A 13072-nucleotide genomic window follows, 5' to 3' on the forward strand; every position below is an offset into this window, starting at 1 on the left:
CCAAAAAAAAATACAATTTGCTAAGATTAGAATCCCTATATATGCCCATCTTTAGTACTTGACAGTATTTTGAATAGGATTGCTTTTGGTTGAAGGATACCTATGTGTAGCCAAGGAAAAAAAAACAATTTGCTGAGATTAGGGGGTGTTTGGCAACCTCCAAACCATGGTTTCAAAAGCATTTTTCTGCAAAACAAGACAAATTCCTTCACATATTTACTTCGTAAATCGTAAAAGCACTTCTAAAATTATGGTTTGGTTTCTATCCAAACACCCTCTAGAGGGATGATACACGATAACTGGGAAGTGATGATTCGTCGTACAAACAGGGACATAGAGAATTTTTTGGTACTGTGCTCTTACGCTGTACAAGAAGGCTTTTTAAATTTGTTTTTGCTAAAAGTGTAATTTTACCTCTAATTTTATTTCTGATATGAACCTAGCATTCCAATATCTATGCATAGCACAATATATAGATCACTGCTACTCCGGTCCTAAATATAAAACCTATTTTGTAGTGTAATTTATATTATAAAATGAATCCTATATTTAGAGCCGAAGGAGTACTATGAATAATGCTGACAAAAAATCATATAAATATTTCATATCTAGATTTCTTTTTGCTTGAGACATGGATTATTTTTTCACTTTCTAATGTGCTAACCAGAGGAGGCCAACTAATAACAATATGGAAATACAATAATATCCAGTTGTAAACGAAGAATGAAAAAAGTTAATCCATTTGCGGCTGTAAGATGCTTCCAAATCTATATATAGTGGTTTCTCACTTTGATTATGTTAGTAACACGTTTTGAATGTACCCAAAGCTCTCACCGAAAGTGAGTATAAGAGCAATGGATAAAAGTAAATATTCCATGAACACGACCAAGCATTGAAAAGTGCCAAAATATTTGTCAACAAGACAACGTTGGTTGAGGCATAAATGAGGGCTGTAAGCTTTTTCTTTATTAGTAAATTAATTATTTACATTATAGTAAATGTATTACTACCTCCTGTCTTGAATATAAGAAGTTGAAGATTTAATTTGGTTCTAAATATAAAACTCTAATTCACTTTATCTCTCATATTTATTTATTTTTCTTAAAAATAATTTCCTTGGTAATTACACCTATTAGACGATCCCCATTTTAATGCAAATAAATAACAAAGATATTTTATAAAAAAATAACACCAATTTATTACAAATAACTAATTTAACTAATTTTTTTAATATTTATAAATTAGTTGTCTAATTCTTGTGTTAAAAAATAACAGTGTATTAGTACATTCACATGATGAAACTTTGATTTTAGGCCTTGCTTTGCATAAACAAAACACGTGGGGAGGAGAGAGAGAGAGAGAGAGAGAGAGAGATAATGCTTGATCGGCTCTCAACCCAATATACACACAAACACCAACAGATTTATAGTCCAGTTTTTATAATTGAGTGACGCTAAACATCTCTTCTAATTAACTTTTTTAAAATGTGACAGCTAGGGGTGGGGGAGGCAGATACCAAATTACACGCACCAATGGTAAGACATCTAGTTTAAGCTAAGGAAAAAGCATTTAAATAAAAAATTGAGGACAGTGAACTGTGACTTTGCATTTATATGCATGGAAAAGAATTAACTGTGATGGAAAGAAATGGAAGAGAATGAAAAGGGAGAAAACTAAAAATTTCCAACCATTGACATGTTGGTTCTTGAAAGACAAATGTTCGTCCATTGGGGCAATTCCCAAGTGAAAGTAGTTCAGATGCTGACGGTAACTTTGCATTTATATTTTCAAGTGACAAATGTCTTTCGCACTACTTTTTGTGGGGATTGAAATTGGTTCCCATCAAATTTGGTGGGAATCAATTTTCCCATGTATATAAGGGAAAACGTCATCCTCCCAAAGAAAAAAAGAATTCTCAGTTGAACGGCTTACCAAACGTGTCTCGCCAATGAAAAATCATTATTTTTCTTGTTATTTCCCAGATTTTCAGCATACTAAACAATCCTTGGCTTATGCTAAGGATAAAGATAATTACCCAGAAAAGAGAAAAGTATGATAGATGGCTATATATATAAACGAAAGATTAGAATCAAAATTCCCATACATGCGTATATGACAAATAAATGCAATTTATATACACAGAAAACATGGTGACTCATTCAATCCTATGTATTTGACTCAGTACTTTCATCTACGTGCAACACAAAACGCCGACCGACGATCAAACTATATGTCCCCCTCGACGGAGTTATTTGACCGATCATCGTGAGCTTTAACAGAAGGGAAGGTTCGAGTTCGACATACAGGGCAAGTGTTGTGTAACTTGAGCCATGGGTCAACGCAACGAAGATGATAAAGATGGCCACAATCAGGGAGCAACCTTAACATGTCTTCTTCCTTATAATCTGCTAAGCAGATGGAACATGAAGAGGAATTATTAGAAGGGTCTTCAGTATTGTTGGGATTATTATAAGAGCTTTTCTTCATCTCAGAGTAGGAGAGCTTGGGGAAGCTGTTGATAATGGAGTCATCGAGACCACGTTCTGCTACCGCGGGGGGTTCGACGGCTTCAACTGGTATGGCGGCGGCAGAAGGACGTGCAAGAAAATTGAACATGGTGGGGTTGCCGGAGAGCCGGCGAAGGCGGAGGCAGGCAAAACAGATGGATAGAACTAGGAAAATAATACCGAAAGTGAAGGCGACGGCGCCGCTGTTGAGGTTCATCTGTAAATAAAGGCAAGATCAGGAGCGATGGATGATGGATCTTTTGGGAATTAACGGAAGCTAAAGGTCAAATATTTGCGGGTTTTCACACTTTCTTTTCTTTTTCTTTTTTAATAAGAAACATATTCAAAGACCAAATGTTAAAATTCAACAGATTTTTTTTTGTTATTTTTTCTTAATTTAATGAATTTTATGACAAAAGTTAGAAATATCTAGTAATTAACATATTTATCATAGTCTTCTCATTAATAAAATTTAAAATTTTTTCTTAATTTTCCCAAATATTTATGTCAACTTAAAGAACCTTTAAAATTATGACTATTCTTTTATGTCAAAGTTTTTGCCAAAGTTTTTTAGGGATTCCTTGTTGAAATCAAAAAACTTTTTAACAATAATTTAACAATATTATTGTTGGAAGTAATTTGTGGAATTTTTTTAATGCGGCGGTAATGTTTCTAAAACCTCTAGGCTCTAGTTTAACAGTAACTTTAGGTGCTCTAAAATACAAGGAGAAAATTGTTATAAAATATCAAGTAAGGAATATAATTACTAAAAAGTTTCAGTAATAACAGAACAATCTGTAATGACAAGTTTTGAGATAGTAAATAAAAATTGCTAACTTATTATTTGAACTTACTGATTTTTTTTTGAGACCTAATTATAATTCCAATAATATAACTTTTTAAAAAATGTTAAATACTGTAGTTGTTATATGAGAATTTTAGTTAAATTTTAAAAAAAAATTAAAATAGTAAAATATTTCAATTTTCTCTCTATTTTATTATTTGGCTCCCTGTGTGTTTATCGAGATATGTGTTCGTTGGCTTACAAATGTGGGAGTATAAAGTATAATTCCGTTTCTCCAAGAGAATCTACTAGGCAAGGGTAAGACAAGAGGATTGCGACAATGACTCGAAGTTCTCCTGTACCTTGAATGATTAATATAAATATAAAATACTACCTTTTATCCTAATTATACAACCTCATTTATAAAAGTATGAGTTGGGACTTCATGGCGAAGATATAAAAAACTACTACCTCTGGTCCTAATCATGGTTAAAAATCCCAACTCATGGTTAAAAAACCTTAATGTCACTGGAACACAAAATAATTTATTATTGAATGTCTGAGAAATTTCATTTAAATCAAATTCCTACCTCTTTGTGGCCCTGAAAAACTACAAATTGATGACATGCAGAAGTTTATCTAATATGCCAACAGTAAATGCATTAGCCTCTAAAATAACTATTACTATTTTAAACATTTTTAAACAAGACACTTTAATATAAGAATCTTTAGGTGTAACTTTCCGTTTATCCATCTATTAAACATATTAAAGCACGCACTCTATTTTCTTGAAAACCAAAGAGAAAATGAGATTAGTTAAAAAGAAAGTTACATTTTATAAAAGGATAATAAATCTATTGATAAGGAATTAAAGTTAAGAAAGCAATTATTGGATATAACATTAATGTAATGCGATAAAGATTACTATTACAAACCTGCAATAGGATTAAACTAAACAAGCTTAATATTGTAACAAGAAAAATCATGCAAGAAGAAAAGAATTTCCGACCAAGTGGTATATACTCCTCTAGTTCTATTTATAGGGTAGCAAGAAAAAATATTTTTTGGTCCTATTTATAGGGTACTAAGAGAAATTTTTTGTATGACTATATAATTTTACCTTTTATTTATTATTGTATTGATTTTGTTTACATGAAGTATAATATATATTAAATAGGGATAAAGTTAAAAAAATTGTTGAATTTAAATGAGAGTTAGTGAAGTTTAAAATTTTTTTATCTATATGAAATATGTTGAAAGTAACTTATAAATAGGACCAGAGGAGTAGTTGCTAGTACAACTATAAACCTGAATGAAGCATTTGTTGATACAATGAGAGCCAGGAGTTGGCTTATTAGCAAAATGGAATAAGAAAGAATGATGAATCTAGTATAATGAGGCCCAAAGACATTTAGGGTGTGTTTGGATGAAACCAAACCGTGGTTTGAAAAAGTGATTCTGGAGAATAGATTCTGGAAAAAATAGATTTTGCGAAGAATAGATTTTGTAAAAAAGTGATTCTGAGAAGTGAGAGTGTTTGGATAGTTGTTATCAGAAGCACTTTTTATATATGCAAATTACTAAAAAAAAGACATAAGTTAATATGATAATTACAGAAAAAATAGATTTTATGATATATTTTAATTTGAAGAAATAAAATTGTTAATAATATGTTTTTTACCAACATAATTAATAATACATAAGATAATATAATTAATAAATAATTAATGTCTATATATATTTATAAAATATAAGATTAAATATTTATAAAAAAATATGTTTATAAAAAAAATAACAAGATACATATCATATAGGCCCTCACACTCTCCCTTTTTTCTCCAAAAGCAAAAAAATTTTGCTTTTTCCAAAACCATGGTTTTGGAGTCAAAACCATGGTTTTGACCCAAAACCATGGTTTTGGTTTTTGGAGAGGCTGTTTGGGTAGCATTTTCCCCAAACCATGGTTTGGGTCCCCAAACCATGGTTTGGGTCCCCAAACCATGGTTTGGGTCCCCAAACCATGGTTTGGGGTGCTATCCAAACAGAGCCTTAGTATGAAACAATTTCCCTACCAAGAAATGATTCTGCCACGAAAATTCCTTAAGTGGTTGTCCTACTTTAATGGCAATAATATTTTAATTTCGAGACTTTTTATATTTATAGAGAGGAATATCCCTATCATATATTTCTACCATCGAAGTAGGCAAAAGTCCATTGGAGTAGATATGTCCTCTGCAATCACCTTTGGAGTTATGAAAAAGCAATGTTAAAGATTCACAATGATGCAATAATCCAATAATTCTGATGGAAGAAAAAAATAGAAGATAAAAGTTTCCTTTCAAATCACTTGCATCATGGATATTAAGGAGACTGTTTTTCCCTTATATGATAATCAGTTGCGCTTCCTCCATATAATAATGAGGCAGCAAATAATTCCATGAAGGAGTTGAGAGTGTCCATCGTGATGTGATTGTATTAGAGTAGAAATTAACTATGCTTTGAAATCATTAAAGCTGCTAGCTTCAAGATGAATGGCGAAGCAACCAACCATAAGGTTCTAGAGAAAGAACAAGAGGCCAAAAAAGATGATGATTAAAGCGGTTCTTTTTTATATCAGTCAAAAAGGCACAGTGTGTCAGATTTGAGATGATGAATATTAAAATATCCAAAGAAGGAAGGGTGCCATTCAAAAATTTTCAGATAAAAAGCAAGTTCTTAAATTAAATGGCAATTTCCACAAGAAGGTCCAAAGGTCGAAGGGGTAAGAACTAGTAAGATGCATAGGAGACTAAAGAATTGCCATTCCATCTTTAACCAAATATTTTCCAGAAGAATTACCCATCCGTATAAGTTTATCTTCCAGATTTAAAAATGAAGTAGGTAAAGCCAATATTTGACGAGCTAATCCTGATAATAAAGTTGGATAATCAAGTTAAAGTTCCAAATAACTGGATCTCAAAGAAAAGCCACATGCGCGGTAGAATTAAGTGCTTTGAAGTGTGCTGTGTTTTTTTAATTAATCCACGTTCTTTCTTTCTCTTTGTCAATCTGACTTTGACTATTGAAATTAAAAAGTATTTTTAATGCTATGTTTCTAAAATATCATATTAACATTTTCTTGTTTATATAATTATTAAATAAATTAGTTTTAGATTTTAATAGATGGAATAGATTCTGAAATTAATAAAGATTTCATATTTTTAATATATACAATGATAAGAAATTTTAAAATAAAACAAGTTGTTTGTTATATTTTTAATATGTGCGAGATAATAAATTATAATGAAGCACTTGAAGCATTGTAGAAGAACTACAATGCTTTAAACAATGCTCCTTATGCTTTAAAGTCTAATTTAAAATGAGTTTCTGCCAAAGCAACAGACAAATTGGTTATACTACTCTGTCCCTAATTATAAGAACATTTTGGCCAAATTGTGCTTTTTAATAAAACAGTTAAAATTAGTTAAAAATAATTAATATGTAATAAATATAATTTTTTTCCAAATATACCCTTAATAAATGTAAGAGAGTAATAATGAGATAAATAGAGAGAGGATGTAATATATGAAATTTATTATGGGTAAAATAGGTAATAATACATTCAATGTTCAGACAAACTCAAAAAGAACCTTATAAAAAGGGACAAATCCATTCAAAAAAAGAAATCTTATAATTAGGGACAGAAGGAGTAATTTATAACACTTGCGATAGAAATTGGTCCACCTAATTATTAGTTATATATGTAAGCTAAAATGGGTTTTGTAATTTTTTTTAAAAAGAAATGATACATTAATATAATCAAAATACTAGTATTTGCCAATTATCTTTCATCATCATACTACTTCTGGAGGTTGAGCAAAGATATAAAGTTAAAACCATAATCCAGCTTATCTTATAAGGGGGTGTTTGGATGAAAAACCAAACCATGGTTTCAGAAGTGATTTTACGGTCTACGAAGTAAATATGTGAAGGAGTTTATCTCGATTTGCGGAAAAGTGCTTCTGAGAAGCACTTTTTAGGGTATCCAAACACCCCCTAATAATGCTTTGATGATTTGATCCAACGCAAAGCCAACCTAGCACTTTATACAATCATGAATCACATAATAATGTAGCTTAAAAACTGTATTATATTGGTTGGCTTCTTTATACTTGAAGTTAATAAATATATGTCATAACTTTTTTTCTTTTTTTTGCTAAAGTATAGGTATCTTTCTATTGGAGGCAATCCTACTGGAAGCATTGTCGGACACTAAATGTGAGCACCTCTCTCAACGGGGATTCGAACCTTAATTCATCATGTTGTGAGGAACTAGTCTCTTCTGTTAGACCCAACTTCTATTGGTATAACTAATTAATTTCTATACCACAAACGTCACACGATTTGGCCTTTTTTTAAAAAAAATTACTAGAGACAATAACTACTACATATACGATACATGCTCTTATCTTGCGATTAAGTCAAAAGCCCCTGTAATATACATGAACTTTTTTCAACATTCTATCCCAGTTAATTAATCCAAGTCCTTTATCAAATAGTAGTAGTAATAATAGTAGTGGTAACAATAATAATATTCAAGTTCTTGGTTATATATATATATATATATATATATATCTCATCCAAACGGTGGGGGAAAAAAAACCACTTCCATCCACTTTTAACATTGACAGATTGACTAGGAGATTAAAATATGATACAGTTCAGATTCCATATTTTATAAAAGTATTATTAAAATATTAAATTTTTGAAAAATAGATAAATAAAACTAAACTACTAAATTTTAGTTTGATAATCTTAAACAGCAATAAATTTTTTTATAAAATATGAAATATGAACTGTTCGAATGGTACTACCTCCGGTACCTAGGAGCCGTTTGGGTAGAAACTAAATTATGATTTTAAAAATAATTTTATAGTATACGAAGTAAGTATATGAGAGAAGTTTTATCTCAAATTTTATGAAAGTGTTTCTAAAAAACACTTTTGCGGAAAACCAAACACCCTCTAATATAAGAACTAGTTGACTAATTTGAGAAGATTAAGAAAATTAGTTAAGTTAGTTATTTATAATAAATAGGTGTTGTCTTTCCTAAAATACCCTCCCCTAATCATGTATATTAGTTAGAACTACCATTTGATGAAACATTTAATATATATAACTACTATAAGGATTACATTAAAAAAATAAATAAATATGAGAGACAAAAGAGATTGAGATTTTATATTTAGAATTAAATTAAATATCAAAGTAGGACAAGAAGTAGTATATTAATTGAGATAGGAAATGGATGAAAACGAAGGGAAAGGGAAGTAGAGATAATCCTTCCCTGTAATAATAGGTCTCTATGGTCCTAGCTTTGCGTTTAATCCCAAACACCCACTCTCATTACTTCTTGTTGTTTGCAACTCAACTTCATGTTATATGAATATCAGCTGGGGATAATTTATAACTCATCGATCTTCTTGTTTCAATAAACTAAGCTTCAATATGAAAAAAAAATTATTAAATGTTTTAATTACTTAATGGGACACAACCTCTTATGTACTTTCAATTTGGTCATAAATATAAGAATTTAATCCATTTTGTTTCTTATAATTATCTATTTTTTTAAAGTAGTCCTTGAAATAGCTACCCATGTTAACGATTTCATCAAATGATAATTCTAGCTGATATACATAATTAACAAGGTATTTTAGGGACGAAAACACATATTTATTATAAATAACTAATTTAACAAACTTTTTTAATCTAATTAAATTAGTCAACTAGTTTTTATATTAAAAAACCAGAGGTAATATTATTTATTCGACTCCCATATAGTTAGAATTTATAATTCATGCTAGACAGTGATATATTCGTCCATTTATGCTTCCCTCGTGCATTTATATATATGCTGATACAACACCATATATATAATTATATATAAAATTCTTATTTGTACTTATCTGTATGTTTATTATTTTATACTTTTGGCCAAAAGAGATATTTATTATTTTATTTTTAACCCATTATTATATAAGGCATAAACTTAGAATTATTTCACATATATATTTTAAAGATTTCGAGCTTTCTTTTAACACACAAAAGTGGGGAAAACAAGAGACATGTTGAATAAAGAGATATTTGCTATTTTATTTTAACGCATGTTATTATATAAGGGATAAACTTAGACTTATTTCGGATTTATTTTTAGAGACTTTGAGCTCCCTTTTAACACACAAAAACACATCCAAAAAAAAAAAGGGAGAAACAAAGAGACCAGTCGAATTTTTAATTTCTTCCCATATCATCCCCAAATATGATAGAGGGATTAAATTCACAATGGCCTTGAGATCGCATATATATCCTCTCTTCTAAGCGAAAAGTTGAGGATCCACTTGGAATTTTATATTATTAATGTTAGCTTCTATAATAGGGGAATAAGTTTAGAGAAACAAACCGTCTTAAATGTAAAATTCACTTTATAATGTAATTTATGTTATAAATGGGTCTTATATTTATAACCAGACTAACAAATATATATTTATAGTATTAGGCTTTTCTAACATGACCTAGACGTTACAAAATTCCAATTATACAAAACACTACTCTACAAATTGGGGAAAAAAATCAATTCATATCGATTCATGCCGGGACAACGATATTTGGACGACACCTATGATTAAACATTTATACATACAAACTCAAGCCCCTGAGGATCTTGCCAAGGGAGCAACTTCGGCCAGCGGAGTTGAAACCGGCGTCGGGAGCGGTGAGGTCCGACACAACGGACACGAAGAGTTCATCCTCAGCCACATATCAATGCACTTCTGATGAAACAAGTGATGACAATCCGGCAACTCCCTCAACCTGTCACTGTCACTGAAATCCCCCAAACATATCGAACAAGTTGCCGCAAAATCACCACCACGGGCGGCACCGCCTTTCCGGTCACGCTTCACTTCTGAGTATAACAGCACCGGATAACTCTTCAACGTCTCGTCATCCACACCTAATCGCGGACTGTCCGTTGCCGGAGCATCTCCGACGCTAATGGTCTGTAAGCCAACTCTTGCGTTGCGAACTCGTGACAGTTGTGTCGAATTCATGGCGATTCTGCGGGAAAAGAAGTACAAGATCACGGTGATGAATGCGAAGAGGAGGAGAATTCCGACGGATAGGCCGATGGAGTAATAGGCGTATCCGCTAAACGGCGGCTTAGAGTGCGCCTCCGTTATGTTGGTGCTCATCGGCGTCGTCGAATTTAATCAGATTTTAGAGAAGACGAAGAACAAATAAAGGAGGATCAAATTAAAGGATATTGAGGGAACGATCGAGTCGTGTTATAGTAATGTGTATTTGGTTGGTAAGGAAGCTAAAGATTTTATTTATTATTCTAATTATAATATATCCAAGGTCAACTGATGATACCTTTAGACCCACTAGGCAGATAAAAAAATATTATTCGCAAACGATATTCACGGCTAAATAATAAAATCCATATATTAATTTAATCACCAATATATGTTTCGTCCTTTTTTTTTAATGAGAATGACAATATTCATACCTCATCAATATCCATAGTCATCAATATATATAATGAAATCTAAGTACTTAGTTTTTAACTAGTCTCTATAACTATGGTCAACTTGGATTAAGGCTCTTCTGATGATATAATTTTCTTAAAGATTTAGTTCTTAAAATTATGGGTATTTTATCAAATTCTACTGATACCAAACATTATTGCTAGTTTAACAATGCATTATTGTCATGTTAATGTTGCATCATCTTTAGGAAAGTTGAAGTTCTGTGTGTGTATTATTAAAAATTGTAAAAATTTCGTGTAAATAATGTGGCATGACCATGAAAAGAATTATGTCCACAAAATTACTACCTCTGGTCTTAATTATAAGAGCTAATTAACTAATTTGAGGAGATTAAGGAAAGAAGTTAAGTTAGTTATTTGTAATAAATATGTGTTATCTTTCCTAAAATATCATTGCTAATCAAGTATATTGGCTAGAACTACCATTGTTAGAAAGACTACTTTGAAAAAAAATGTATAAATATAAGAGACAAAGTGGATTGGGGTTTTATATTTAGGATCAAAATAAAAGTCAAACAAAGTCTTTTATTAAGGAGTGAAGGTAGTATTTGACAATAAAGTTTATACTTTGTCAAGTGAAATGATGACATGAGTTGCCCATAGAATATACTCCTCCGGTCTTTATTATAAGACCCAATTTGACTTTTTATTTGGTCCTAATTATAAGACCCCAATCCATTTTATCTCTTATATTTATGTATTTTTTTTCAAGATAATCCTTCTAATAATGATAGTTTTAGCCAATATACTTAATTAGCAAGGATATTTTAGGAATGACAACACTTATTTATTATAGGGATAATTAATCTCCAGGTCCTTATAGTTTCATCTGATTTTTAATTAGATCCTTATAAATTTTTTTCTTTTTATCATATCCTTTTACTTTCATGTGTTTTTAATCAGGTCCTTCTATTCTTTTTTCTTTTTATCAGGTCCTTATAGTTTCACTTATTTTTTAATTAGGTGCTTTGTAGTTTTTAAAAAATTATTTATTAACTTTATTCTTTAAAATTAATTTCATTTTTAAATTAATAATTATATAATTGGACAAAATAATTAATATAATCATTTAGTAATTAATAAATAATCAGAATAATAATTATACTTAAATATAAATTATTTATAATCATATTTTAATTTTAGAAAAATTTATTATTATAATTTGAATTTTATAATTATAAAAATTCGAATTGAAAATAAATAATATATTTGTTTAACTAAAAATTTAAAAGAACATTAACATAAGATTGTTACAATAATTTATTATTTTTAAAATTTTATTATTTGTAAAGTAAAGAATAAAAACTACAAGGATCTAATTAAAAACAAAGTAAAACAATAAGGACCTGATTAAAAGAAAAAAAATTATAAGGACTTGATTAAAAATACATGAAAGTATAAGGACCTGATAAAAAGAAAAAAAATTATAAGGACCTAATTAAAAACCAGTTGAAACTATAAGGACTTATATATTAATTATCCCTTTATTATAAATAACCAACTTAACCTACTTCCTTAATCTCCTCAAATAAGTCAATTGGGTCTTATAATTAGGACCGGAGGAGTAATATAGAAGACCGTGTATCATAGAATCTTTGGGAGAAAATGAGAGGGACTTGCATTTGGGATGTTGACTTCCTATTTTATGGGTCGGAGTAACTTTCCCAATAACAACTTGCCAGGTTCCTATACAAATAGGAAACAATGTGTGGCTCACACTCGTTTAAAAGTCCTTAATCACCTTGGCCAGAATTGAATATAAAATTAATTTGGTCAATTCATCCCTCTCGAAATTTAATAAAATTTTTTGAAAGTCAACCTTATCTTTCAGTGACCCCCCCCCAAAAAAAAAAGTCTCACAGAAAGGCCCCTTCTTAGTCATTTTAGTCTTTGACTTCAATGGTTGGAGGCGAATATATGATGATATATATATGTAGTATGTTGTTATAGGTTAGCTGTTTAAACTTCAAATTCTCTTTTCGTTAATTATATAATTAACTATGTTGTAGCTTTTAAGCAAACTGACCAAAGAATTGAGCATATAATAATGCTATAATAATACTCTGAATCCTTAACATCGTCAGTACCAGATTAATATATACACTTATTTTCTTTTGCAGAGGTGGTTATTAAGTATGATTATGTGAACATTTGCGATGTCCATCTTATAAGATTACTTGCTTCATTAATTTCTTC

General features: G+C 30.2%; 2 protein-coding genes across 2 annotated transcripts; both read right to left on the reverse strand.

Moving 5' to 3' along the window:
• Window positions 1-2226: 2226 nt before the first annotated feature.
• On the reverse strand, window positions 2227-2738 carry LOC114760063 (RING-H2 finger protein ATL68-like). The gene has a single exon (XM_028949315.1). It carries the CDS (start codon window positions 2722-2724, stop codon window positions 2227-2229), a length of 498 nt encoding a protein of 165 aa, XP_028805148.1. The 5' UTR covers window positions 2725-2738.
• A 7226-nt stretch (window positions 2739-9964) lies between these two features.
• On the reverse strand, window positions 9965-10416 carry LOC114760037 (RING-H2 finger protein ATL70-like). The gene has a single exon (XM_028949284.1). It carries the CDS (start codon window positions 10377-10379, stop codon window positions 9975-9977), a length of 405 nt encoding a protein of 134 aa, XP_028805117.1. The 5' UTR covers window positions 10380-10416; the 3' UTR covers window positions 9965-9974.
• Window positions 10417-13072: the final 2656 nt, after the last annotated feature.

This window comes from Neltuma alba, unplaced genomic scaffold (assembly GCF_004799145.2).
Source record: "Neltuma alba isolate B1F8T4 unplaced genomic scaffold, ASM479914v2 tig00010929_pilon, whole genome shotgun sequence".
NCBI classification, from domain to species: domain Eukaryota; kingdom Viridiplantae; phylum Streptophyta; class Magnoliopsida; order Fabales; family Fabaceae; genus Neltuma; species Neltuma alba.

Bases quoted from the DNA above. Each gene is read 5' to 3' on its own strand.
- LOC114760063 (XM_028949315.1), bottom strand. From the start codon at position 2,724: ATGAACCTCAACAGCGGCGCCGTCGCCTTCACTTTCGGTATTATTTTC.
- LOC114760037 (XM_028949284.1), bottom strand. From the start codon at position 10,379: ATGAATTCGACACAACTGTCACGAGTTCGCAACGCAAGAGTTGGCTTA.